The sequence below is a fragment of the Ixodes scapularis genome, unplaced genomic scaffold (assembly GCF_016920785.2).
Source record: "Ixodes scapularis isolate PalLabHiFi unplaced genomic scaffold, ASM1692078v2 PGA_scaffold12__126_contigs__length_90152505, whole genome shotgun sequence".
NCBI lineage: Eukaryota > Metazoa > Arthropoda > Arachnida > Ixodida > Ixodidae > Ixodes > Ixodes scapularis.
The window spans coordinates 40,359,692-40,384,541 of NW_024609838.1; the positions used below are offsets into that span (position 1 = coordinate 40,359,692).

General features: G+C 48.0%; 1 protein-coding gene across 2 annotated transcripts in view; it reads right to left on the reverse strand.

Moving 5' to 3' along the window:
* Positions 1-218: 218 nt before the first annotated feature.
* The window catches only part of LOC8043997 (MAP kinase-interacting serine/threonine-protein kinase 1), a 58,828-nt gene continuing 34,196 nt past the window's right edge, over positions 219-24,850 (reverse strand). Inside the window, exons 1-6 of one of the 2 annotated variants that reach the window (XM_029971337.4) lie at positions 14,896-15,479; positions 11,622-11,884; positions 7,627-7,748; positions 6,318-6,510; positions 3,994-4,499; positions 219-2,626 (exon numbers count right to left, since the gene is read on the reverse strand). In XM_029971337.4, coding sequence (XP_029827197.1) covers positions 2,374-2,626; positions 3,994-4,499; positions 6,318-6,510; positions 7,627-7,748; positions 11,622-11,884; positions 14,896-14,908 — 1,350 coding nt within the window. In that variant the 5' untranslated portion in view covers positions 14,909-15,479 and the 3' untranslated portion in view covers positions 219-2,373. Of the gene's footprint in view, positions 2,627-3,993; positions 4,500-6,317; positions 6,511-7,626; positions 7,749-11,621; positions 11,885-14,895; positions 15,480-24,850 lie in introns of those variants that run through there. The other variant, XM_029971336.4, reaches the window with a different exon arrangement.

Genomic DNA, 24,850 nt, shown 5'->3' on the forward strand with positions numbered 1-24,850 from the left:
TTGTACTTTTTCTTTGAGAAGTTACCTTCTCGACTATTTACTAAAACTTCCTAGATTACTTTGTTTTAGACCCTTTACCTCGCTTCCTCCCCATTTTAACAATTGGTAAAAAAACTTCTCCCCGAGATCTTCCAAAGGACGGCAGCATTTCAGTTGCCATCCAGACAACATCCTTGCATTACATCACCGGCGAAAGAGTCGCACAGACACTCGCTCGATGCATTGGTCAAAAGTTTTTATTCTCACGGTTCTTCAGCACTTTTATATCAACCAAAAACAAACGATAGACTTTGTACTTTTTTTTTCAACCCACTGGACAAGTTTTTTTTGTTTTTTTTTTCCATTTCTTTTCGCAGCAACTGTTTGATCCGGGAAGCACAAACTTTCTTCAGACGTGAAAATAAAATGCAAGGGATCTTCCCCCTGTCAATATGACAAGTGGCGACCAGTAGGAGGGGTGGGCGGGTGGGGGCAAACGACTGGAGATTGAAAGTGTGTGCAGCAACGTTTGCTCGTAAAACTCGCGTGCTATCCAAAAGCACCGGTTCATTACGTTATTGTCGGCGTTATTACTTTCATTGGCGATCTCCGGAAGATGTCGCGCGCACCGAAAAACCGCAACGAGGCAAGGGAAAAGGTAATCGGCCAGACGATTTTTTTTCTTTCCTTTCATTTCTTTGTCCGCAAAACAACCAAACCATTCTTTTTTTTCTTCAAATTTTGGCACTACAGCGGCTTTCACGGCGAAAAGAAAGATGGAAAAAAAAATACATAGGTTAAGCTTATCACAGATACGTGGACGACAATTTCCGGTAGTGAGAAATGACGTGTTGAGAAACGTTTTTCTTCTCCCGAAGGCATCTCATGGGGAAGAGGCGGCAGATGGCAGGAAGAATGTTAGCGGAAAATAAAATAACCGCAATAAGGAGAGAAAGACTCGAGGCATAAGAGGCGGGGCGGAGAAACGGCTCCCAGATTGGTGTCTTAAGGACACAAAAGAAAAAGGGGAGTAATGCGAGAAAAGAAGTGGTGGTGGTGTGGGGGAAGAAAGAAGGCACCTTTTCTAGTCCGAGACTGTTCGATGGGTGGGACGAGGAGGACGCGGGAAACGTATATTACAAAAGATTGACGCGCGAATTTCCCCCTTTCTTCTAAAAACTTCGAGGAAAGGGGGCGGGGGAGAGAAAAAGCCGAGAATGTGAGAAATGTTATCCGCAAGCTTCCCCTCTCCGCACTCGCGTCTCCTGGGAACGCACGTCCCAGTTAACGAAAAAAAAAAAAAAAGGAAGTGTTTTGAAGATGGAACGAGAAATGGCGTGTGATGAAATGCGCGCGTGCGTGCTCGTGATGAAGTTCGATTAAGAGACCTGGGAGCCTACCTCTTTCTTTTTTTGTAACTTTCGTGTTTTTTTGTGTTTTTTTTTTTGGTCTGTCTTTAGAGGGGATAGGGAGAGAAACATCAAGATGAAAGTAGGTAAGGCTTTTCCTTTAAAAAAAAAACTGAAAAAGAATTGAGTGAAAAAAAGAAAGGGACAGACAAAAAAAAAAAAAAAAGACCATTAATTCGGCGAAATCCTTATTCGCGTCGAAGAGGCGAGACGTAAAAAGAAATTGGGAGGCGGGTCGGGGGAGGAGCTTACAAGCCTTTTCAACAGAGCAGCGTTTCAGAGTCTACTCCCATCCAATACTACCTACAGATCTTCGTGTTAGTTTCCATCTCTTTTCCTTCTGCCACAATCGTTTTATTTCATCAAAACCCGTTTCCCGAGGCAGTTCAACCGTGCCTCGCCCCGATAGACCAGAAAGCCTACTAGCACAACCTTCAAGCTCCCAAATACGATTCCCCAGCACAGACATGCGTGGCAGAAGCACCTCCCAAGGCAGCAATGTGCACACGCTTTACTCTCCAAGCCCAGACCTAACCTTACACGCTACAATAAACACTAAGAGCGAAGAGACTAGGACAACCACCAGATCTCTGAACGACCTACACCGTAGCCCACTAGGGAGCTTTACGCTAAACCACCGATCCCAGAGTAGCCTTCCGGATAGCGCGGAAACAAAGCTGTCGGCGCCGCTGAACCACAGGTGCAGAGTTAGTCTCCGGCGGCGCAGAGAGGTAAATGCGGGCTGCGCCGAGATTATACGAAACGGCGGCACGGCTCTGCGCCGCACGACAGCCGGACTCTAGCACTCTCAATTCGGCGGCCCTACTGCTTCGTAAAGTGCGGCACCAGAAGTACGACCACACAGGCGTAGCACCATCCCAAACTGGCCGGATTAGACTCCGAGACGCCGCTCTGTCGCCGCTCGCTAAACCAACCGGGTCGGGGGAAGGGGGGGAGGAGGGAGAATTGGCGCGGGGAAGGCGCATCAGCCGGAGAAGGTGACGGATTCGGCCGAGCCACGGAGGCTGAGAGAGCGGCCCATGCGCCTGCGCTGGGCCAGGCGAGACTCCCCGGGGGGCGAGAGGCCAAAACCGGTAGGGGGCGACGGGTCCGGGGTGTCGGGGTCGTGGGAGGGCACCCGGCGCAGCTCTGTGCTCCAAGCCAGCTGGTGCTGCACCAGCCGCTTCACCGCATTGGCGCTCTCCGCAAATGCCGCCAGGTCACGCGCACTGTTGTTCCTGCAATGCGGAGGAACGATTTTGAGTTTGAGTGTTACCTTCTCAAAGGTCCACGCAATGCAATAAACACGAAGCAGAGAGAGTTATTTTAGAGTGTGTGTCTGACAACTGTACATGGCGTGCACTTTATACCATCACACCACCGTGCTGGTGGTCACTCCTACTTGGTCTTGTCAGGGAGTGCCCTTCCAAACATGGTCAGATTTGGACACTTTTTGTGCTATTCCTGGGACTACTGGTTGAACTAAATGGCAAAGTCTTGATTCCCTGACTCCAACCCAGACTGGGAAAGATATTGCAGCTGCTACGTTGAACATTTTAAGTAGCTGGATATCATCGCCTCGCAGCCAACAAGTTTGCGGTGTTACCCGATAAGAATGAGGCGTGAACATAATTGGCCGTGCATTTCTTAAGCGGTCAGGGACAGCACACACACTCCAAGGTTTGAGTGAGAGCAAAGGTTTCAGCATCTAACTCGCGGAGTTAACAAATTGAAAATTTTCCAAGTTTCATAACAACTTCAGATTTGTATCCTCATTTAAAAATCAACTGACAGTCAAGCTGTGAAGTTTGCAACGCTGGTGTGTGGCTACAAAGACAAGTGCAGGGGGCAAGTGGTTCCCCAAAGGTTATGAGCGGCCAGCCGATGTATGCGTCACCCACTTTCAACCCGAGAAATGGAAAATCTGGCAAGAACGACCTTGTCTGTGAGCAGCTAATGAGACCACATTGCAACCACTACCCAAAAGATTGGTTACAAAGTTAAGGGCATCGGCATAATTAACAGAGTCCAATATTTGTTACGCGCTCGGTAGCCATACAAGGACGGCGGTGCACATATTGGAGACCAAAGAAAAGACAGAAGGGTGAACTAGATGTTGCAAATGTTTAAAGAGAGGAAGGCCAGTTCGCTCTCTAGAAACGACCCCACCATTTCAACATTGCAGAGAGACAATTAAGCCAGCGCAGCAAGACTCTAAACCTCGAGTGATCTATACCATATGCGATCGCTGCCGCGTGCATAACGACAAGGGGATTACAGGACCGCACGCTGGTTCCCGCCACTCGTTTACATGCCAGTAAAAAACCTTCCGATGACAACAGGGACGTAGCTTCCGAAGAAGCTATTTTAGGAAAAGTTTGGCTTTTAGCAGATTCTCTTCCAAGTCCTTTCTACCAACTTCTTTCGACTCTGCGTTTTTTACACACCACCCACGTGAGCATGCAGAGGAAATCAGCGTGCACCAGACAGCTGAAGTATATGCCAAGAGACTTAGAAGAAGCTCTCAACTGCCAGCGGGATCACTTCCAGGTCCTTTCCACAACTTCGATCGCAAACGCCCGAGACGAGCTCTCCAGACCCTCACCGGCGTATGACGGACGGCGTGTGCAGGGCGGTGGTGGGCCCGCCGTGCGCCACCCAGGGGTGCCGGAGCACCTCCTCGGCCGTGTAGCGCTTGCCGGCGTCCTTGACCAGCAGGTGGCCGATCAGGTCCTTGGCCTGCCACGAGATGGCGCCCCAGTCGCGCTCGGGGAAATCGTAGCAGCCCTCCTGGATCGAGGTGAACAGCTGGTCCTGGCAGGCTTGGCAGAATTCACCACGCTCCCAACCGCACGAGGAGCCGCAGCGGCCGTAGAAGGGCGGGTAGCCGCACAGCAGGATGTACACAATCACCCCAAGGCTCCAGAGGTCGCAGCGCTTGTCGTACGTGTGCGCCTCCCCCACAAACGCCTCCACCACCTCGGGGGCCATGAACTCGGCCGAGCCGACGGGAGTCTGCAGCTCTGGGGTCGTGGGCGGGGTTGCCTCGTTGCCCGGCAACAGGACCACCCCAGAGCCCAGGTCCAGGTCGCATAGCTTCACGGGCCAGACCTGCGTGGCGGCGGGGAACCACGGTTGGCACGCTCACCAACTCCCGCAAAGACCTCGTGGAGGTCAAGGCTGGTTTGCACATGCATCCTGAAGTCGCAGGATTCCGGGAAAGTAGCGCCATTGCCTTCTCTGCCTGCTAGCCGGACACAAACAAATACTAACGTGCAGACGACCAAACACCGCAAGGCGATCGGCCAATCAGTCTCTCACCGTGGCAACCGCCATTTCGGTCCACTCCAGTCTTTGAAAGGGTCATTCTGAACCAGTTGCACCGAGATTGCTATGGAGCAGCGTCGTGCCGAATGCATTCCTTACCGATAAGAGCGTCTTTGGTGCTGCACATGCGATCCACCTATAGATTGTGCTCATCCTTGCTGATCTCTTACAATTAAATTGTTCTCGCTTATTTCTAGATGGAGGAATGATCTTTCGGTGCTGCCAAGCACCGATGCCGCATGGGGTGGTGGTACGAAGATGTGCACTTGTCTCGCCGGTGTGTGGATAAGTAAAACTCAATAGTATTAAAAAAACATCTCTATAGAGCTACCCGCCACCAGCGAATTCAGATCAGCTCACCAAGAATAAAGAGGTCAAGGAGAAACTGCTCATTCCATGAACCAAAATGGTGACTGCACGGGGAGCTTAACGCCACTTTCCCAGGATCCAGCGACATTAGTGCGTCCCAGTAACGACGTACTGCGAACTTCTGTCAGCACTGGGACGGTTGACAGAAGTTTGCAGTACGTCGGTACTACTGTCGGTGCCGACTCTGCTTTCACCAAGACGCTGCCTTCTGTCACTCTAATCCTTTCTCTACAATTTTGATTTTTGTTATATTCTCCACCCGGCCTCGGGTCGTTTAAAACAATTCTAAATCTACACCAGCTGGCCATCGAGTTAGTGCTGTTCCGGGAGGCACCCGTCATTAAATTGCAAACGCTCTCCATGGTTTGAATTGCTCTCAAATTTAGACATTCCGCGTGTTAAGCGGAGTGTCTAGATTTAAGAGAGGGAGCAACTCAAAACCATGGTGGCTGTCTCCTGCACCGACTGACTGCAAGTGCACATGTGCCACGACGTTGCCTGGTGAGGACAAAAGCAAGTAGAGACGCAGAGACACCTGCAGACGCTTTTGTCGCCCCCTCGCAGCTCGAATTGCAAATGAGGCCCATGAACCACATAACCCCGATGGAGCAGCGGGAGACTCTCCGCAATCTAGGCACACTATATACTATACGGTATAATACCGGAGAAGCGCCCACCCCGATTTCATTGAAAACAGTGTTACCCCAGACACGGGTCCTTGTCCGGTCAAATTGGTGAAAACCAAGATAGCAGTCAAGCTTTGAAGCCAGGCTGAACAGAATCGGAGCAACCACATTTAATTTTGCCCCGTATCGCTGCTGTCAGTTTCATGGCCGCCAGAACTGGGTGAATGTTTGCGGCCGATGCCGGTGCTTTGGAGGGGACGGGCGTTTAACTTGTAGTTTGCACAATTCCCAAGTTTGGAAAATGCTAATAGTGGGCGCTTGTACGAAGTTGGCACTTCGGCGGCATTCTACGACAGTCGGCAACGGGTTCAGAGTTTGGGGGAAGCTCCTCCCATCTCTTCCTACTTCAGCAGAGCGAACAGGTCGCCTCCTCTCCAGCATTCGCTGAGGGAGAAGCTTCCCCTCTACTCCTAACCTGCCACTGACTGTCGCGTTAGGCAGTTTACAAGAGACCCCAATGCACTCGGACAGTCGAGCGTAAATGTGCAAACCAGCCTTTACTAGCTTAGCTCACTTGGTAGCTCTAACCTGGACGTTCAATACCCACCTGATCGTTGCTGGGACACAGGATGTTCTCTGGCTTGAGGTCCCGGTGCGCGATGCCCTTGGCGTGGAGGAAGCGCAGGGCCTCAGCCACGTCCCTCACCACCCGGCTCGCTTCGTGCTCCGTGAACTGCACCCGCTGCTCGATGTGGCGCAGCAGGGGCCCTCCCCTCATCAACTCAAACACCAGGTAGAACCTGCAAGCACACAGACACGGCAAAGCTCAGGTTGTATGTATAAGAGCAGTCGTTCAACAGGCGAAAATCAGTCCACTTCTTCAGCTGGACCGCCTCATTTCCAGTTCCATTATCCAGCTGGAAGTGGACTTATTTTTGCCTGGTACTAGAAGCAGTGTTTGAGATTTGTGGTTGTTTTGTCCGTGTTTTTATTGGTTTGTGTCTCTGGTTACTATGGAAGATCTTCACCAGCTTGCTTGTGTTTTTACCCTTTTTTCGGGCTTGAACAGTTTCGTGGGAACTTGGCAGTTATAAGGGCTATTCTAGACCTGATCTCTTCTTGTTGGAATAGACCTAAATAAGCGAGAAGCATCTAGGAATTTTCACAGTAGCAGAAATAATTCTCTCGACTATATCCGTTTTTATACGGGTAAGCTCCACCCAACACTTCAAACAACTTATGAAGAATGCTAGCTCTAGAAAATTTAGGGACGTGCACAATACAGACGTCGCAAGTAGTAGCCGAGAAATGCAAGAGCAATCGGGATAATTTAGTATCTGAAGCCTAAATATGAGAATTACATTCATGGTAACCTAACCTAGGTATCTTAAATACGCCCCTAATGTCACTGATGGGCGGTTTATCTGTTAAAAGCTGTGCTTGTTCAAAAGGCCTTGGCAGCCCTAATTCATGGAATAAGGATTGAAAATAGGAAACAACTGCAGAAAACGACATGACAAACGATAGCGGGTATGCATGCCATGAACAGCCTATATGCAGATCCCTCTGGCCTTTATCAGAACTGAGAGAAGTCGCTGAAAAGATAATCTTCAGTACACACACCTGTGGGCAATGTGCACAGATAAAGATAGGCCAAAGTTGTTTGTAACATCATTTACACCCTCCCATTCCTGATGGTCTTGCTTTGGACTATGACCACGAAGACTCCACGACTGACGGAGTACTACATATCTGTAACTGCTGGCACACTGCCCATTGTTCCTCGATTGAGTTACGGAGCCAACAATCCGGGGAACTGCTTCTATAAACTTCTATTGTTCACGAGTCCAAATACGATAATCTCAGTAGTTTATCATTATCAAAATTGTTGCCGAAGTTTGCATGCGAGGGTTTACCTGTTTTCATCTTCGAGGAATTCAATCAGCTGGATGATGTTCTTGTGGCCTGAACAGTGATGGAATGTCTCCACTTCCCTGAATACACGAGCCCTGCTATGTCCTGGCCCTTTCTCTACGATCTGTTGGGCGAGTAGAAATGAAAAAAGAAAAAAATCACTGAGCAAGACGAACATTGACAACCGCCTTCATGTAAACAATAGTTTGGAAAGGATTCTCTGGAAGCCCATGCCACCGAAAACACTTCAGGTTGGAGGTAGGCTAGGTTTACACTCATGTTCAGTGCATAAACCATGTCTAGTCACCAGGACTTACAAGGTGCACAGGGAATTAACATTAAAAATATTGAGGGCAATCGTTGTGCCACAAGGCCATTTCACTTTAAGCTGGAGTGCAGCCGGCGTTATATGCCAATAAGACCAATCCAGCAGCACCCAAAGTGCAACTATGTCATATTTCTTTGCGCATGTCATACAGCGAGCAGAAGGGAGCGGAAGTGTGAAACAATCGCACGACAAACGCTGCATGCAACTTCGTCGCAGTCTGCTTCACATGCCAGAGAAGCGGAGGAACGGAAAAAAACTGGGTAGGAAGCAACAGCCATGCGACTTTCGGCAACTCCCTGCTCCTTCACGTTTCCCCCTCCTCCTCGGTACGCGTAGTAGGCCATGAATCTCCGTGCTCATGTTTCGATTTCGGAGCAGCGAGTTTTCTTGCTTATAGATAGGGTTCTGCATTTTCGGTTTCTATTTTTTCAAAATTCGGCGTACTTTTTTCGGTGTTTATTTTAAAATTCAATTTTCTGTGTTTTTCGGCGTATATTTATGCCCACAAAAGTTTATCGGCTTTTTTCGGTGAATATAAAATAAACACCAACGGACACCGGATCGGATGATCCTTGTAGCTCTGATACTTGTGATCACTCAAAGAATAACGGCATAGGTACATTGAAAAAGAAATGAGCACTTTATTTGGTAAATGTGTGCAGCTCTAGAAGAAACAAGGAAAAACCTGAGAAGCACGAAGAAGTCAGATATGAAGCCTATGCCGAAAAACATAGAACTTCACCTTCTGTACATCGGGATTGCGGTATCTTATAATAGTACACCCAGATGTACATTCCCAGGTTCTCCTCGTTGAACCGCACTCTTTCTTTCCTGTTGCTATATGGCCCTGAGATTCGAGAATGCCCTCTCAACACTAATACTGGACACTGGCAGGCTGAGGAGAGGAAGCGCTGCCTGAGCCAAAATCGGCCAATCAACCAATTGTGACCACCCAAAAGAGACACGGTGCGACTTTGTGAAGCTCAACACAGCATGCAGAGCTTGCATAAAATCAGTCTTCCTTAAAACGAGTTTGAAAACATGCTCGTACATGGCAAAGTTATGAAGCATTTCAGACTTCAAGTTCCGATCGATGGTGCGCACATTAAACCAAAACGTCGTGATGGCATCCGTGTATCCCATACATTCGGACACGTTTCGATAGACACTGTCGTTCTACGTTTTCGCCATGGCTCTGCGGTACGACTGGAAGCTCAAAGTGACCTTTTCCGGTTAAAACTGAATTTTAGAAAATTGATTCGACATACTTTTATCGGTTTTAATAAAAAATTCCGAACCTAAAAACTGACCTTTTTCGGTTAAAACCGAATTTCCGAAAATGGATTCGGCATACTTTTATCGGTTTTTATCGGTTTAAACCGAAAACTCCGAACCCTACTTATAGACCTTTGTCCGGAAGTGCTCTTTTTAGCCTCGACCGCAAGGAGCAAAAGCGAACAATAATCTCGAACCCAGACGCTCACAGGGAGGGGGGGCTGCGTCGGCATGCGCCGCCGCTTCCCGTTGAGGGCTTCTTCGCTGGTGTGCCGACTGCCGTTTCGCCGGCATCGGTCCTGTTTACCGCGGTATGTGAGTATAGTGCCCGTAATGTGAGAGCCGTGTGTTCATACGTCACTTTGCCGCTGTTGGTTTCCATCTAGCCGAGCCAGAAAACATCTCGCGAGGAGTTGACCGCGCCGCGAGTGACGAAGAAGAAGCAAACATGGCGACGGTTTGTGCGATTGCTTTGGTGGCTCCGGTTGCGAGTGTCTTCAACGTCCTCGTGAGAAGGTTCCCCTGCCCTTCGAAGTTATTGCAAGCACCACGAAAGATGTGGAATCATCGTCGTCTCAACTACAATTAAGGAGGCCTTCACGAGCAACAACAGTGCCGAGCAGGCGCTCGGCACAGTTGTCAGGCTCACGCAGCCAGCGGCACAGTTGTGTTGGTTGTGTCGTCAGATGTTTAACAACGCCGAGGTATTTTCATTTATCATTTGGACTGGCTTCAAGAGTGGTAAATTAATCTATTTCGCGGATTGTTAACGCCGAGGCGAGTGCCCTCCGTTGCAGTGCCGTCGTCGCACAAAGTGCAGAGAAAACCGGGTGGCGATGGCGGCGGTGCTCTTTGATCTTGCGCCGTCGGGTTCATGAAGTCCGGAGTAAACGTACGTATGTGCGTCTGCTGGATCGGTGTTTAGGACTTACTCAAAACTCTTTCTCACGTGCATTTTCCTTGTGAAGCTTAGTAGCTCATTACACCTCGTCGTCGACTGCGCTCATTTGACTACGACGGACGAGCCTGCGTGATGTGAATTTCACTGCCTAAGATCCTTGGTGTGCTGTAACGAGGGCTAATAAATATCGCCGCGAACTTCTGAACAAACGAGTCGAAGTTTCGTCTGCTATCATAACTGATCGCCTGTCACAATATTAATCAGTAGCGTTCCTAGACTCCGCCCCCACAGGCACAGTGCTTCGTTGCCCGATAGTAAGTGTCTCCAGGTACCTTGTAGAATTCCAGCTCCCACTTCAAGTAAGTACCATCCTTTAGAACTGGCAATTAATAGTTTCGAACCCAGACGCTCGCAGTGTGTGATTGTGTGTGTGCGTGTGTGTGTTTGTGTGTGTGTGGGGGGGGGGGGGGGACGCGTGCTAGCATACTCGGGGCCCTCGTTTACGCCGCTTCGCAGCGGCAGACAAGGCGCCACATTACAAAAAAAAGCTAATCCGAGGTGTCTATGTAACTAGACCCATTCGCTAGTCATTCGATGAAACGTCGTGGTCTCGTTTTCATTCGCTAAAACGGCGTTCGATCAAGTGAACGCCTCCCACTTATTTCGGCTCGGCAGAGCCGCGCTGCCGCAGAAAGGCAAGCAGATCGCGAAAATCGGTCTCGAACCTGCCACGAATGTAATGTCGTATACAAGAAGCCAACAATCAAGCATTTGAAAGCTACAAGAAAGCGGTAGCGAAATATTTACTACGTAATGAACCCGGACTGAAACGCGGATGTCAAGGGTCAGCAGACACCGAGAACATTTAAAACAAGAAAGGTTTTCTCTTGTTTTCTTGATCGAGATGGGTTCTCGAATGTTCACGACATCTTATCTGTTGAAGAACGGGTCGCGGAGGCTTCTGGTGAAGACATTGTTCACGATGTGCCGGTGCATTCGGACAGCCTGCCGCATCCAGCTCCCCAAAGCAACGCCGCCAACGCAGCCCCCCCCTCCTGCCTGCCAGTTCTTTCCGCGTGGTGGCGCGAGCATAGATAAAAATGGCGGCGCCCTGGAATTGGCGCGGACACTGGTCTATATGCGACTCTGCAGCAAAATAGGACTTCGAGTAGTGACCATAATAGATGACCCGACAAAAAATGCAAAGAAACTGTTTTTCCGTGTCAGTGTCCCCTTAAAAACCCCTGGCAAGCAGTGGTACTGTACTGGCTAAATTCCTCATCTACAGCGGTGACAACAGACGCCCACCGGGGCCGATGAACTTCCTGCTGTCTAAACAAACACACAGCAGAGTTACTATTCTGCGAGTAAATGTATTTGGGGTGAATCAAAGTATAGGAGAAACTTTCATTTTTGCGCGATCCGATTTAAACCAGCATTCAAACGCCCTTCAAGAACTTCAATTTTTGGAAGGTTCCGAGCAAAGCTCCCACCTTGACGGCGTGTTCCTTGCCCGTGTAGAGGCAGATGCACGTTTGGACGGAGGCGTAGGCGCCCTCGCCCAGTACCTCTCCGGTCAGGCAGTACAGGTCGGAGAAGTTGCTCGCCGCCAGACTCGAGCCGTTGCGCTTCTTCTTCTTGCGACGGCGCCGCTGTTGTTGCTGCTGCTGCTGCTCTTGTTGTTGCTGGAGGTGCCGCTCCTCCTCACCACACAGCCCCTCTTCCACCGACTCAGACAGGATGCTCGGAAGGTCTTCTGTCATTGGACGAAGGGCAAAAAAGGGCGGGGTTAGGCCGGCCGTCAACAGGCCTAAACCCTTAAGCCTTGCTCGCACACTTGCGTTCGCCTCCAACCAGAGTTTTTTTTCTCTCTTCCGAGAGCACTTACTGGCACACTGACGCCACCTATGAGGTGGCCCTAGAACTGCATTTCACTAGAGCAAAAGTTCTGCAGTATTTGAGAGATCAGATTTACCTTTCGTAATATCCCGAGAGAGAGCCCACCTAAAATCAATAGCAAATCGGATTAAATTAGGGGTGGGCTAACCTTCGGTGTGCCATAAAAAAAAGTTTTAGATTTTGCGACCTTCGAAACCTGTGATCACAGGAACCAAAGACGCTTGTTCGCCTTCTGCTGAGGTCACCATTGGCCAGTGCCCCGAAATTACTAGAAGTGGGCTATCTCTTTTGTGTTATAGGAGAAATGGCAAATCGTGCCAAATATAGGAGTGGGCTATCTTTCACAGGTGGGCTATCTCTCTGGATATGACGGTACAGCTTACGAGAAATGGGTGTTTGCAACATTGTCAAGAGCAAGCCAATAAAAAACGTGCAAGAGATCACGAAGGTTGTAAGGCAATAATCGGTTGTAAGCAGTCTAAAGTGTGTAAACCGGCCTTGAGGACTACACCTGTCAAAAGATGCAATTCGCTAACTCGTCGACACAAATACTCCCACAATGTAATTCTACACAATTGGAAATAAAGTGTGTAGACTTTCAATCATACACTTTCCACATTCCTGCTTGCCTATGCAGACAGACACACTTCTTTCTTTTTCGTCCTCAACTTATACAACAAGGATCCTCAATCTTTTCCATCCCGGGAAAAAGCCACCCTTCTCGAACAATGGGTCTCGGCGTTAATGCAACAAAGCACCACAGAAGCCTGCGGACCTTGTAAATAATCACTCTCATACCAGGAGAATGCGTGCCACATGGCAGTTATTAGGGTTGTGCGACTAGTGACTCGAATCAAATAGCGCAGCGTCATCCCTAGCTTCTGCACTGGTGAAAGAACCAGCAGTTTTGGTTTTCCTTTGCATTGTTGAAGCTATGAATGATGCAGCACTATTCGATCCTAACCACTATTCGCGCAACCCTAGTAGTTGTGCAGGCAGGCAGGGCGGAGAAATTTGGTAACTTGGGGAACTCCCGAGAGTTTTGGAAGGGAAACCCCTCGTTTGATGAAACCCAGTTTGTGAGCCCATGTTCTGGAAAATTGCCAACGTCGATTGGCACGCAAATCTCGCTCAGCAGCTTAACAATGACTTTGACAGTTGTATTTGAGTGTAACCGACTATGTTACCCACTCCTTGCGTTCCACTACAACGCATTGCGCAGACCTCAATTGCCACAGCAAAAGTTTTGTTGCAAGAAGTCATTTGCATTACAATGGTCATACCTGAATGCAAATGCCTGAACCGGCCTTTATGGTTGCCGTGTCAAATTTGGGGCTTTTAAGTGCCAAACCAACAAACGACATCTGGCACGCCCCAGCGGAGGATTCATTTCGACCACCCCTGGGGATTTTTGAGGTGCAATCAAAAGCTCAGTTACACAGTGACTTCTTTGCAATAAGTCTATGTCTTAATGCAGGCACCTCAACCGGGATTCAAACCCTCCATGTTAGGATGCTTTCAATGAATTTACTCTTCCAGAGCGAACTTGATTGTTTGTTGTGCCGTCTGAACACGAGCAGTCTTTCGAAAAGTTGCCATTTTTTCTTCAATATTTTGTCCTATCATGTATGTCATTGTGCCACTATAGCAAAATGACAAGGTTGTTCAGAAGTGCTGAAAAACTGACTGGTCATTATTACTATTAACTTTGCATGTACACTAGCACCTTTCATATTCGTTGCATTCAGTTTGTGCTACCACAATATCACACAGAGGGCAAATTAGATGTAACGAAAAAGTGGGCCCGGGAGATGGGAGAGGAGACAAGGCTATGCTACCTTTTAGGGACTGTCTTATCTTAGGGACAACAGTGGTTATGTAGAACAGCATAGGTTCTCCAAGCACCATATGCATTAGTACGCAGTTAGGGTGGAGGTTGTATCAGACTGACGAAGTTTTTTGTAACCAAGTATTCCTGGTAATGACCCAAGCCGTAAGGGCTATTTGATGCCTGTTAAGCTGTTTGCATGCTCTGCTTGATATTTGTTTGTTTAATGGGAAGGCATTACGAGGTGTGGCACAAGTAATGAGCACCCATCATGGCTCAACTCTAGAAAGATTGTTAACCTTGATATAAATTTATGGGCAAGCTGAATTTGATTGGATCTGCATTGCACATTGTTTTCTATATTCGCGCAAACTTCTTATTTTATTTTATTATTTTTTTAAGGGGAGGGGGGGGGGGGGGGGGAGGGGCAACGGCAATCGAAACATGACATGGAAAAAAAATGTTTTTTTCAAAATTTGGCGTTACAGAGTTTTCTGTCTCCTAGCTATCGAGTCAAGACACAAGTCACATAACGGAAAATCTGCAGCCACAAAAGAGCAAAGGTAGCGAGTCAGGTTGAACATATTAAAAATTCCAGAAAAGATGTAGTTGGTAACAAAATTGTCTGTCAAAAATTAAAAAAAAAAAAAAAAAAAAAAAGGTCGGGTCACGTTTAGGTCAAGCGCTTGTTTAAAACCCTGCAGAAACGTCAACTCCGCGCAGTCGACTAGCGGGACCATGCCAAGTGAACACCAACACACACGCAAACGGATATTAAATTTCAACCGTCGCTTGGAAAGTGAATTGTTTTAATTAGAAAGAACCATACAACGCGGTGGGGCGCAAGTGCGACGTAGGCATGACCAAAAATATCCCTCGAACGCAAGTTCCTGCCTGACGCAAACCGGCAAGCCGTTGCAGTGGACGAGAAGAATAAGAAATAAAAAGGAAGTGAAGCAGAATTTTCGGTAACAGCATTTTGGTGCCCGCTTCTGCGTAAGTAATTAGGAAAAAGAAATAATTCAAAGCCGAACACTCACTGATCTGAACCATTCTGGAATGATGGCAAGTGCCGTGCGGGCACGGACGCTCAGAAAACCAAACTCCAGCGGGCGCTTGTCAGGGCGTCCGGAGGCAAATCAACGCCACTCCGCGAGACGGGGTCGACTTGAAACCCAAGTCGCCGAGAACCCGGTCGCACAACGGTGTCGAATCGGTTCCAGCAAGGTTCGAGTCGAACTTCAGGGCTCGCGGGGAACCAACGCGAAGCCGAACAGCCCAAGTCGGTGATGGTCTCGTCGTTGCAGACGCCAGTGTTTCTTCGCTACCGCACGCACGAGTGGAGTCATTCCAAGACTGAGCCCATAGACCGGCAGTGTGCCGGCTAAATAGGCCTTCCCCCGCCTCGAAAGAACAATGAAAGAGGACGAAAGCAACCCCGGGCCCACGGCAAGGGCACTGGCAATGTTGCTACCCTGCCCCCAGAGCGTGCTGTGATGTTGACGCGCACTCGCTCCCTGAGCAGGTCCCGTGAGTAGCAGACGACGTAGAAGAGCAGCAGACGCGCGAGATCTCGAGCGAGGGCGCGAGATCGGATGATCGTCTGCTACCGTGGCAAGGAGCCCTCTCATTGGTGGAGCGGCCCGGCGGAGGCGGGGCCTGTCGCCCTTCTCGCCCTTTTACGTGAGCGTCGTCTGCTGCTTGTCGGTGCCTGTGAGCTTGTTTTCTGTTCGCGCGCGCCCGTTTCCTGCAGCTATTCGCAGAGGGCAAGCGAGCAAGAGCAACTGTTGCTCGGCACGTAGGCTCGGAGGCCCGGCGCGCATGAGTCACCTGTGTTGTGAATATACGTCTGCGGCGGCTCGAGGCGTGCAGCGGCGAGGGAGGAAAAAGAGCGTCCGCTGCTCTCGCGGAACGATAACAAAATACAACGACGAAGCGTGCGCCAGCCCCTCGCACGACGATTACTCGGCGCCGCAAAATCGGGTCTCTGTTGCGTCATCAGCAAAACACCACCAGCCCAGCCGGCCGAATCGTTTACGAACACTACTCCTTCCGCGAACCATTCAAAGCTAATTTTTAGTGGCGTGTGTAGTCTGCCTGCGAGGCTATCATATCCGCGTTTGTTTGTTTACCGCCCGGGGTCAAATCCGGGTGATTTAAAGGTCTGACCCGTTCAGGTTGTTCACGACCGTAGTTGTGTACGGCTGTCATCGTTCCGTATCTACGAGAAATAAAGCGCTCCAGAAAAATTGCACTAAATCTGCCAGTCATCTCCTACCAGTACTGTATGCAAGCTCGGACTCGCAGAACTTCAGGGTGCTCGTAAAATTTTCCAACCGGTGTAAAGGCTCGCACGTAAAACTGTCACTCGATGTTGAATATGCAGATATAAAATAGACCTTGCGATTCATTTCCTCTCTAAAATGTGCTCAGTTTTCACGGGCGTTTGATTTCGGTAGAACCATTTTAAATCATGCGTTCAATGATGCTTATCGTTCTTGGGCCTTTCTTTCACGTTATGTTTCTATAGGTGGCAGGGTCGGGGATTTCACAAGATTGAACACGCCGTTCCGTCAGAATCTGACCTGGACCCAAACTGGATCAAACATCACATCGAAGTGTTCAAAAGGCACCACGCTCGTTGGAGATCGATGTGAACCATTTTTAAGGCCTTTTTGCACCCCGTGCACCTCGCAGTAGTGATACAAAACCGCACGCCGAAACGATGCTCATCCAGATCGAAGGGACATGGGCGTGGATGGAACCCAGAATAACTGGGTTCTGCAGCGCGATCTTCTGCTGCACGCGAACGTTCAAGTCTGAACATGCAAACTTCGAATAAATTATTTCAACGCTTTTTCGGCAATGCGGACGGCAGTGTATTTCACGCAAACTTCTCTCCATGCCTAAAGCAAGAGGTCGTTAGTTTCATATAATAACCTCGTGGCAGGTACCAGGACCTCCTCATGGAAGTGTCCACAAATTCTCAGCTCCCGATTTGAAGAATAAAGCGTATAAAACGCCTCCGGAAATTCCTACATTGCAACTCCTTGGATAAGCGAGCCGTGACGTAACAGACCCAGGATGCCGTGCCCTCAGGGCTCTCAGTCCTCCTCGGTCCCGCCTGTTGGCAACGCTTCTCGCTACAAACGAGGACAAAGGGAGAGGGCACACGGAAGGACAAACACAGCGATGACTTACAAGTCACGTTTCTTCTTCTAGTCCTTTGTAAGAAACAAGACCATAATAGAAAAAAATAATAGTTTTACAAGTTTGCGCTCATCACATTGATTACTTCGCCAAGCAGAATAATTCTTTCGTGGACAAAGAAACGGAAGGAAGGGAACCATTTTGTTCTTAGCCCGAGACTGAGGAAGTAAAAGAGGGAAGTTTCAAAGTAGAAGAAAAATGAACAGTCGAGGACACGTCTCTAACACAGCTAAAGACAAGTTTATTTGGTCACCCTCTTATATAAACTCCACGAACTTCACCACAGAAGCTTCTCGACGACCTTGAAACCTTGACGTTTTCCAGGAAGGGGCCTCGATACACTTGTTATTCAGTCGCACCGTCTGCTCTATTTCAAAAATTTCTCTAGTTAGAGGATCGCCACTTTGTGAACTGGGGATCTCACCTACGGCCTCCGCATTGAATTCCTATAGATGGCCAGAGACAGTCTTGTGCGTGTTGTTACGATGCTCTCGCAGCCGATTCCTGAGACATCTTCCACTTTGTCGCGCCCCAGGTCCGACGTACATCTCGGGTGTCTCGGGAGAGCGGCTCGATATGGAGGGGACCCGAAAAAGGCGTCACGTCACGACTACTGGCTGGACTACCTCGTTAAGTCACAGACACCTTTCGTCGAGTGACGAAACGAAAATCTGTGTATCAAAATCTGAGCTTCTCGAATTAATTTCCCGATGAAATCTTAAGTTATTTTAGCGTGATAATTTAGCAGCGTAATTGAAGGCCCGTAAACTTGCGCTGGGCGTGAAGAACTACGATCGATATTTTAAAGCTGGATTCAAGCTATGATAGGCATCCGTAATTTTCCTTCGAATGCCTCTATTTCTTTTTTTCTTTTTTTATTAAAAAAACAACAAAAATATTGGTGACCTGCTTTTGGAGCGTACAACGCCGATCTAAGCCCAACAGGTACGATGTTTGCGTAGGGTAGGCGAAGTGCCACTCGCATCTGCACGTCGTATCTGTCCGGCCGGGATCTGTAAGATAACCCAGCGAGGTGTCGTTTTTTACGACGTAGTAGTAGTAATGCGTGCGCAGTGTAATCACGAGTCACGACCAAACGCCCCTCGTCGTTTTCCTCTTGGGCGGGTAAAAAAGCCTCGTACACAAAACGAATCGTCCCTCAAAAACGACGAAGGAAAGAAAATGGGTGTGCGCCGGTCGACACCTCCTTCACATTTCTCGCCTTCATGTCAACACGTTGTTGACGTAGGCTTATTGTGGACAAGGCGCCATGTAACCGAGCGGTCCCCCAGGTGTTCGAAATGCCGTTGGTTTGGCACGTAAAACATTCAAACTTGACTTTTAACATGTTGTTGTTTGTATTTTTTTTTAAGATAACTTGGTCGCACCGCATAACGCCACTACGTGCCGCGACGTCATGCTCTCACGTAACATCACGCGTGTGACGTCACAGTACCACGTGACATCGCAGTCTCACGTGACCTGACACCACGATTTCCCCACCAAATTTAGCGAGGAAATAGTTTTCCTAGATTAAGTTCCGCTCCTTAAAACCCCGTCAAAAGCTATCGCACCTCTACCGCATTCAACGATCACCATGTACTACGTACATACGTTCTTAACACGTCTTCCTCGTGAAGCGAATTAAATATTTTGTCTTCTCACACCGCTTCACGACAGTCAACGTCCCCCAAACGTCCCAGAAACGTTCCGATCAGAGAGTATAAACACCGTCAAACAGTCGCCCGCAAAACGACTGCGCCCGACATTAACCGAAGCCATTGAGAGGGGTAGAACGGCAAAGTGGTCCGATTCAGTTGTCCCGCCTTTAGCGCGAGCCATCCTGCCCTCGATAACGCTTCGGCGTTTCGCGATGCCTCGCAGCTAAAGCACTACGGAAGGCAAGGAGCGCGTCCTGGAGGCCGCAGGCATCGGAAAGAGCTGGCCTGCCGTTCTAGCCCTGTCGGTAGCCACAGATCCGAGCAGAGCCCGCCTTCCGATAAGGACGTCCGTACAACGTCTCACGCAGACGCCCAGGTCAGCTGCCAAGATAGGCTCTCGAAATGCACCCTTGCGCTGTCAACAATCACACTCTAAACTAAACGCCTTTAAACTCGTAAAAAAAGAAAGAACGTAGGAGAAACAACTTAGGACTACCTTCCACTATCAGCCGTAATATCGTATATCCTCCCGAAATAACAAAGCTGTCGTCGCCAAAAGATTACGACAACACGAAATAAACCAAAACAACTAGGGTTCCAAGAACCGACCGGTCGGACGGTGATAAGGTACACACGCATTCCGCAAACTCAAAAAAAAAAGCTGGCAAGCTCTCGGCTCATCTGCTTATCGGTGTCGCCAGTCACCGCATCTTCGGTTGACACACAGAGGCAAGCAATGCGTCAAGTTCAAAGGAAGATAGTTACGATGGCTAGCCGCTTCTGTCAGCGGGGAGACGCGATGATAGGGCCCGGGACACCGTGTCGCTTCTGCCGCGTATACGTCACGCAAGGAATCACGCCACCCTGGTCGAGATGGGGACGTTTTCAATAGGAGGGAGTGCAAAAACTATGGCGTACGCTAGAGACACGTAAGACCGCTTACGAGTAGGAATGCGAAAACATTCTTACACGCAGCGCATTCTTTCAAGCAGCACGCCACGTCTTCCTTTTGCACACGGCGCTCCGGTGGTGGCTCGCCCACTGCGCAGGCGCGGCGAACCCCGCCGGCTCCACGGCTTGCGTGACGGTGCATCTGTGTTGCTGTGCTTTTCTTTGTGTTTTATTTCCGAGGCCCGTCCGCTTTGACCTTGAGCGCCCCGCCGGCTTCCGTGACGAAGCATCTGCGTTGCTGTGCTTTTGGCCAATGGGAATTTAACTGCCGTTTCGCTGCTACAGACGGCTACAGACAACGCCGGCTTCGCTCCATGGGGCAGTTAATGCTTTCGCATTAATAACGAGAAATTGTAACATGTTGCCCGCGTCCTTTAGTGTTCGCGTCCGGCGACGCTCGAACAAGATAGGTATGCTCACGTGGGTATGCGGTCGGGGTAAGCACACTAAGCCGCGATGGCAATCAGTTCGCCGAACGGCGATTCATCGACAGATCGCGTTTCATCGACACTGCGACGTTTCATCGACAGGTATTTTCGTCGAAAGGTTCCGGCTTCCGTTTTATCGACAAGCATTGGTTCCGACGATGTTTACCGAAAGCTCGAGCCTGAAATTACAATCCAATTTTTTCCGAGCGGAGCGAAGTCTAGGATGAGGGCTCGTGAATTTGTCTTGGCTCTATCGGAGCCGCCAGTCCGTGGCAAGCGGCCTTGAAACCAGTCAGTCGTCCCACCCGAGCCGACCTTGACTGGTAGAATGATACACGCCAAGGAGTCCCAGACGAAGTTGCCACTTTCCAAACGAAAGTTTCAGCCAAAGTTATCTATCTCGTTGTCAAGGCCAAAGTGCTCCTTACTATTGAGCGCAAAGTTTGCAAATACGGGCGCAAAGTGTTTCTTGTTACAAGAAAAAAAAAAAAAAAAAAACTACTGCCGAAAAAGGCATTCGACAAAAAAGCAACATGAACACAGTCATAACACGCGCCAGTCGACTGGGAGCTTTCGGAAATAGAAACACTTTAAACTTAGCGCCGTAACCAAGCGCATAAAGCAACTCTCTCTTTATGCACCCCCCCCCCCCCCCCCCCCCGCCCCCCTCTCCCGCTCTGTCGTAACACTTTGCTCTGTGTCCGAATATCTTCCGCGCTGTTTTCGAACCTTCTAACTTTGTCACGCATACGTCCCTTCATTTTGCTGGTTTTGTCTTGCCCCAGCCCCAACAACGGCGGCAATCAATTCGTCGAGAGATCGTTTCATCGAAAGGCCTCGGCGCTCGTTTCATCGACACACCTTGTGACGTTTTCTTGAAGGCGTTTTTCGGCACACAGCCTCGGCTGCCGGCATCCAATCGGGCCTAGGTTGCCGAACCCCTGGCGGTCTCAGATTTTATAGTTCACTTTCCTCGAGAAAAACAAAATTGAAAACAAAGCAAAACCTTTTTTTTTTATTTGAGTTTTTAGTGTGATTTTATAATAGTTCCAGTATACTTCCAGCGAAGAAATGAGGTCAATAATCCAATCCACTTATAAAAAAAAAAAAAAAATTGTCGACGAAACATCGCAGGACTACCCGTCGACGAAACGAGTTTCCACGAAAGAGTCATAGTGTCGACGAAACGAGTATCCGCGAAACGTGTTTCAACGAAACGACACGGACCCCAACGACAAACCTCGGCGTTTGTGCTGCAACATATCAATTCGCCTATGCGACAAGAAAAAAAAAAAAAAAAAGTAAACACCCAAAACAGCGCGGTCCTCAATTGACGGTTCCCCCCCGACTGACGCTGTCCCCCGACGCATAGCAACAAGGCACCGCGTCTCCGAAGCCTCAAGCGTGCCATCAGACGCCACGGAACGAAAAACAAGTCATAACCCCATCCGCCGCCGATCGCCCCCAAAGCACACACGCGAACCGAGAGGGCAACTGCATACATAGAACCGATACATCTGATACGCCTCTGATAAGGTCGGGTCTTCCGATCCCCTTGTCCTCTTTATTTCTTTCTTCTTCATTGCGGATACGAAAACAACTCTTAATACACACAGGGTGAAGGAGGTGGGGCTGATAATACTGATTCCCCGTAACAATCAAAAATAAGAGCCCAAGATAAAGCTGACCGAGATAAGAAAACACAAAAAAAAAAAGAGTCGAAAACAAGTACGTATTCGCCGCAGATCTCTCCGCCCGACAACGTATGATACGTAGAAGAAAATGTATAAAGTTCTTATCGGCCTTCCCGACAACGATAAAACAACTCATTTTGCAAAAAAAAAAAAATGATTTGCTAGGCGTTAATCACATGTTTGTTTCGTCACAGACGGAATTCTGTGACGTCACGCTTTTTTACGTTCCTCCTCTCCACCTCTACGGAAATATGAGCCGAAGAGCACGTCGGGACAACACTGGAAACGCGGAGACACAAAAATAAGTAAGTGTTGACATCGTCCTTTCTTTTTTTTTTTTTTGTTCCCATAATAATAATCTATATCTGTCATTCGCGAAATAGAAAAATAAAGGAACATCTATCGTGTTTCCTAAAATCAAACTAGTCTAAAGTCGCCACGCGATGGTTTGACATGACGATCCGACGATGTCGCTACCGTTGCTCTGCCCAATAAAAAGTCGCCAGTCACTCGGGAAGACATCGAAAGTTTTAAGGAGTGTTATCGCCCTCCTTCTAGCAATACCGGGTTTATAACGAATTCGCACGATGCGATCAACGCAGTCATTGTTCGTTTCCCGAATGCACCGATACTACTGTTGGGTGATTTCAACTACCCATCTATAATATGGTCAGACGAGGGTGCAAACCTTAGTCACTTCTCTTCTGAATGTAGTGAGTTTTTGAATCTTTGTTTAGATTTCAACTTTTCTCAAACTGTTACGAAACCGACGCGTACGACTTCAACAACTGCTGCTGTGCTTGATCTCATATTAACAACATCGCCTGAGCTGATCTCGTCGTTAACTTACATGCCTGGTCTCAGTGATCATTCCCTACTACACTTTTTGTTAAACATTCCTGGACGCAGTAAGTCCAATCAGACAAAAACATTTTTTGACTATGCTAGGGCTGATTTTAATGCAATCAACAATGAACTTTGCCGTTTTCTAGAGGACTACATAGGTTGTTTTGCTGAGCACTCAGTTGATGATAACTGGTGTTTATTTAAAGAAAAAGTTATGTCACTCATGAACGCCCATGTTCCCCTTCGCGTGGTATCTTCCTCACCAGAATCTCCATGGTACAGCGTGACATTGAAAAAGCTGTCAAATAAAAAGAAACGATTATTTCGCACTGCAAAGCTATCGGACCATGTTCAACGCTGGGAGGCCTACCATGTTGCAGCTAACGTATATAAGAAAGCAGTCGAAGAGGCAAAATTACATTACTTTAACAATACGCTGCCGTCAATGTTGCTTAAGTCAATTTTGGATAGTTATTAACCCTCCTTCTAGTACTGGCATAGTGCTTAGGGACACCCATGGAGAGGAGGTGCCAAGTGAAGTGTGTTCTTTTTTGTTAAATGATGTGTTTGTTGGATCTTTTTCATGCACGGTAACCTCAGATTGTCCTGTATTTAGAACTTATGATTTTTTGCCCATGTTTCCTGTTATTGTAAACTGTGAAGGTGTATCTAACATTATTGAAAACCTTAAAACCAATACGACCGCAGGCATTGATAATATTAATGCTAAGTTTTTGAAAAACACTAATACGTACTCATCCGTTATCTTATCTAAATTATTTTCGCAATCACTCGAAAAGGAGAATTGCCAAAAGATTGGAAGGTGGGGAAGGTGATCCCTCTCCACAAAGGTGGCGATAAGCATAACCCTTTAAACTTTCGTCCCATTTCTTTAACGAGCATTCCTTGTAAAATCCTTGAGCACATCATTTACACTAACATTTTCATTTTTCTAAACTCAAATTCGTTTTTTAACTCAGCGCAACATGGATTTCGAAGGTTTTATTCATGTGAAACTCAACTCCTAACCTTTACTCATGACCTTCACGTAACACTTGACCGGGGTTCCAGGACTGACTGCATATTTCTTGATTTCTCAAAAGCTTTCGACAAGGTTCCTCACGCGCTGCTTCTTCATAAATTCCATAAACTTAACATAGATCTTCATATAATCGCTTGGATAGAATCGTTTCTATCAGACCGTTACCAATTGGTTCATGCTAACGGAACTAATTCTTCAACCTCACCTGTCAAGTCCGGTGCCCCACAAGGTTCCGTATTAGGTCCACTTCTATTTCTTATATATATTAACGATCTTCCCGCGCATGTATCCTCTTCTATTAGCCTATTCGCTGATGACTGTGTAATTTATAAGGAAATCATTAACGACTCTGACATATCTGCTCTTCAAACCGATATTAACAACGTCACCCGCTGGTGCGATAATTGGCTTATGGAACTTAACACCTTTAAATGTAAATCTGTGAGAGTGTCCCGTCAAAATAACACTTGTCCCTCCTACTGTATTAATAACTCCACCTTGCTTTCTGTGTCAACCTATAAATATCTCGGTGTTCATATAACTAACGATCTCTCCTGGAACATCCATGTCGAATATATCACTAACAACGCTAATCGCTTATTAGGCTATCTCAGAAGAAACTTTTCCCTTGCCCCTGTTTCACTTAAACTTCTCCTATATAAAACTTTAGTGCGCACCAAACTTGAGTATGCAAGCTCTATTTGGAACCCTGGCGTATCCCTAGCATCATCCATTGAATCCATTCAAAATCGCTCCGCACGTTTTATACTTTCTAACTATCACCGTACAGCCAGCGTCACCTCCATGAAAGCGTCTCTACATTTGCCCAACCTCTCCTTTCGTAGAAAAATAGCTCGCCTCTGCTTATTTCACAAAATTTATCACTCTTACCCAGCACTTCGAGCCTCAAAATTTTCGGAACCACCATACATATCGCCGCGCACCGATCATCCACTAAAAGTAGGAATCCCCTACTGCATCACTTCCACCTTTTATGCCTCCTTCCTACCTCTGACCTCCGTCGACTGAAACCGCCTTTCCGCATCCGTAGTCTCACTCACTGACGCTGCTGATTTAAAAACTGCCATAACTGATGTTCTTAACAATGTTCCATAGCGATTCTGTACCTTGTGTTTTGTTTATTTTTTGCGTTTTGTTTTTAT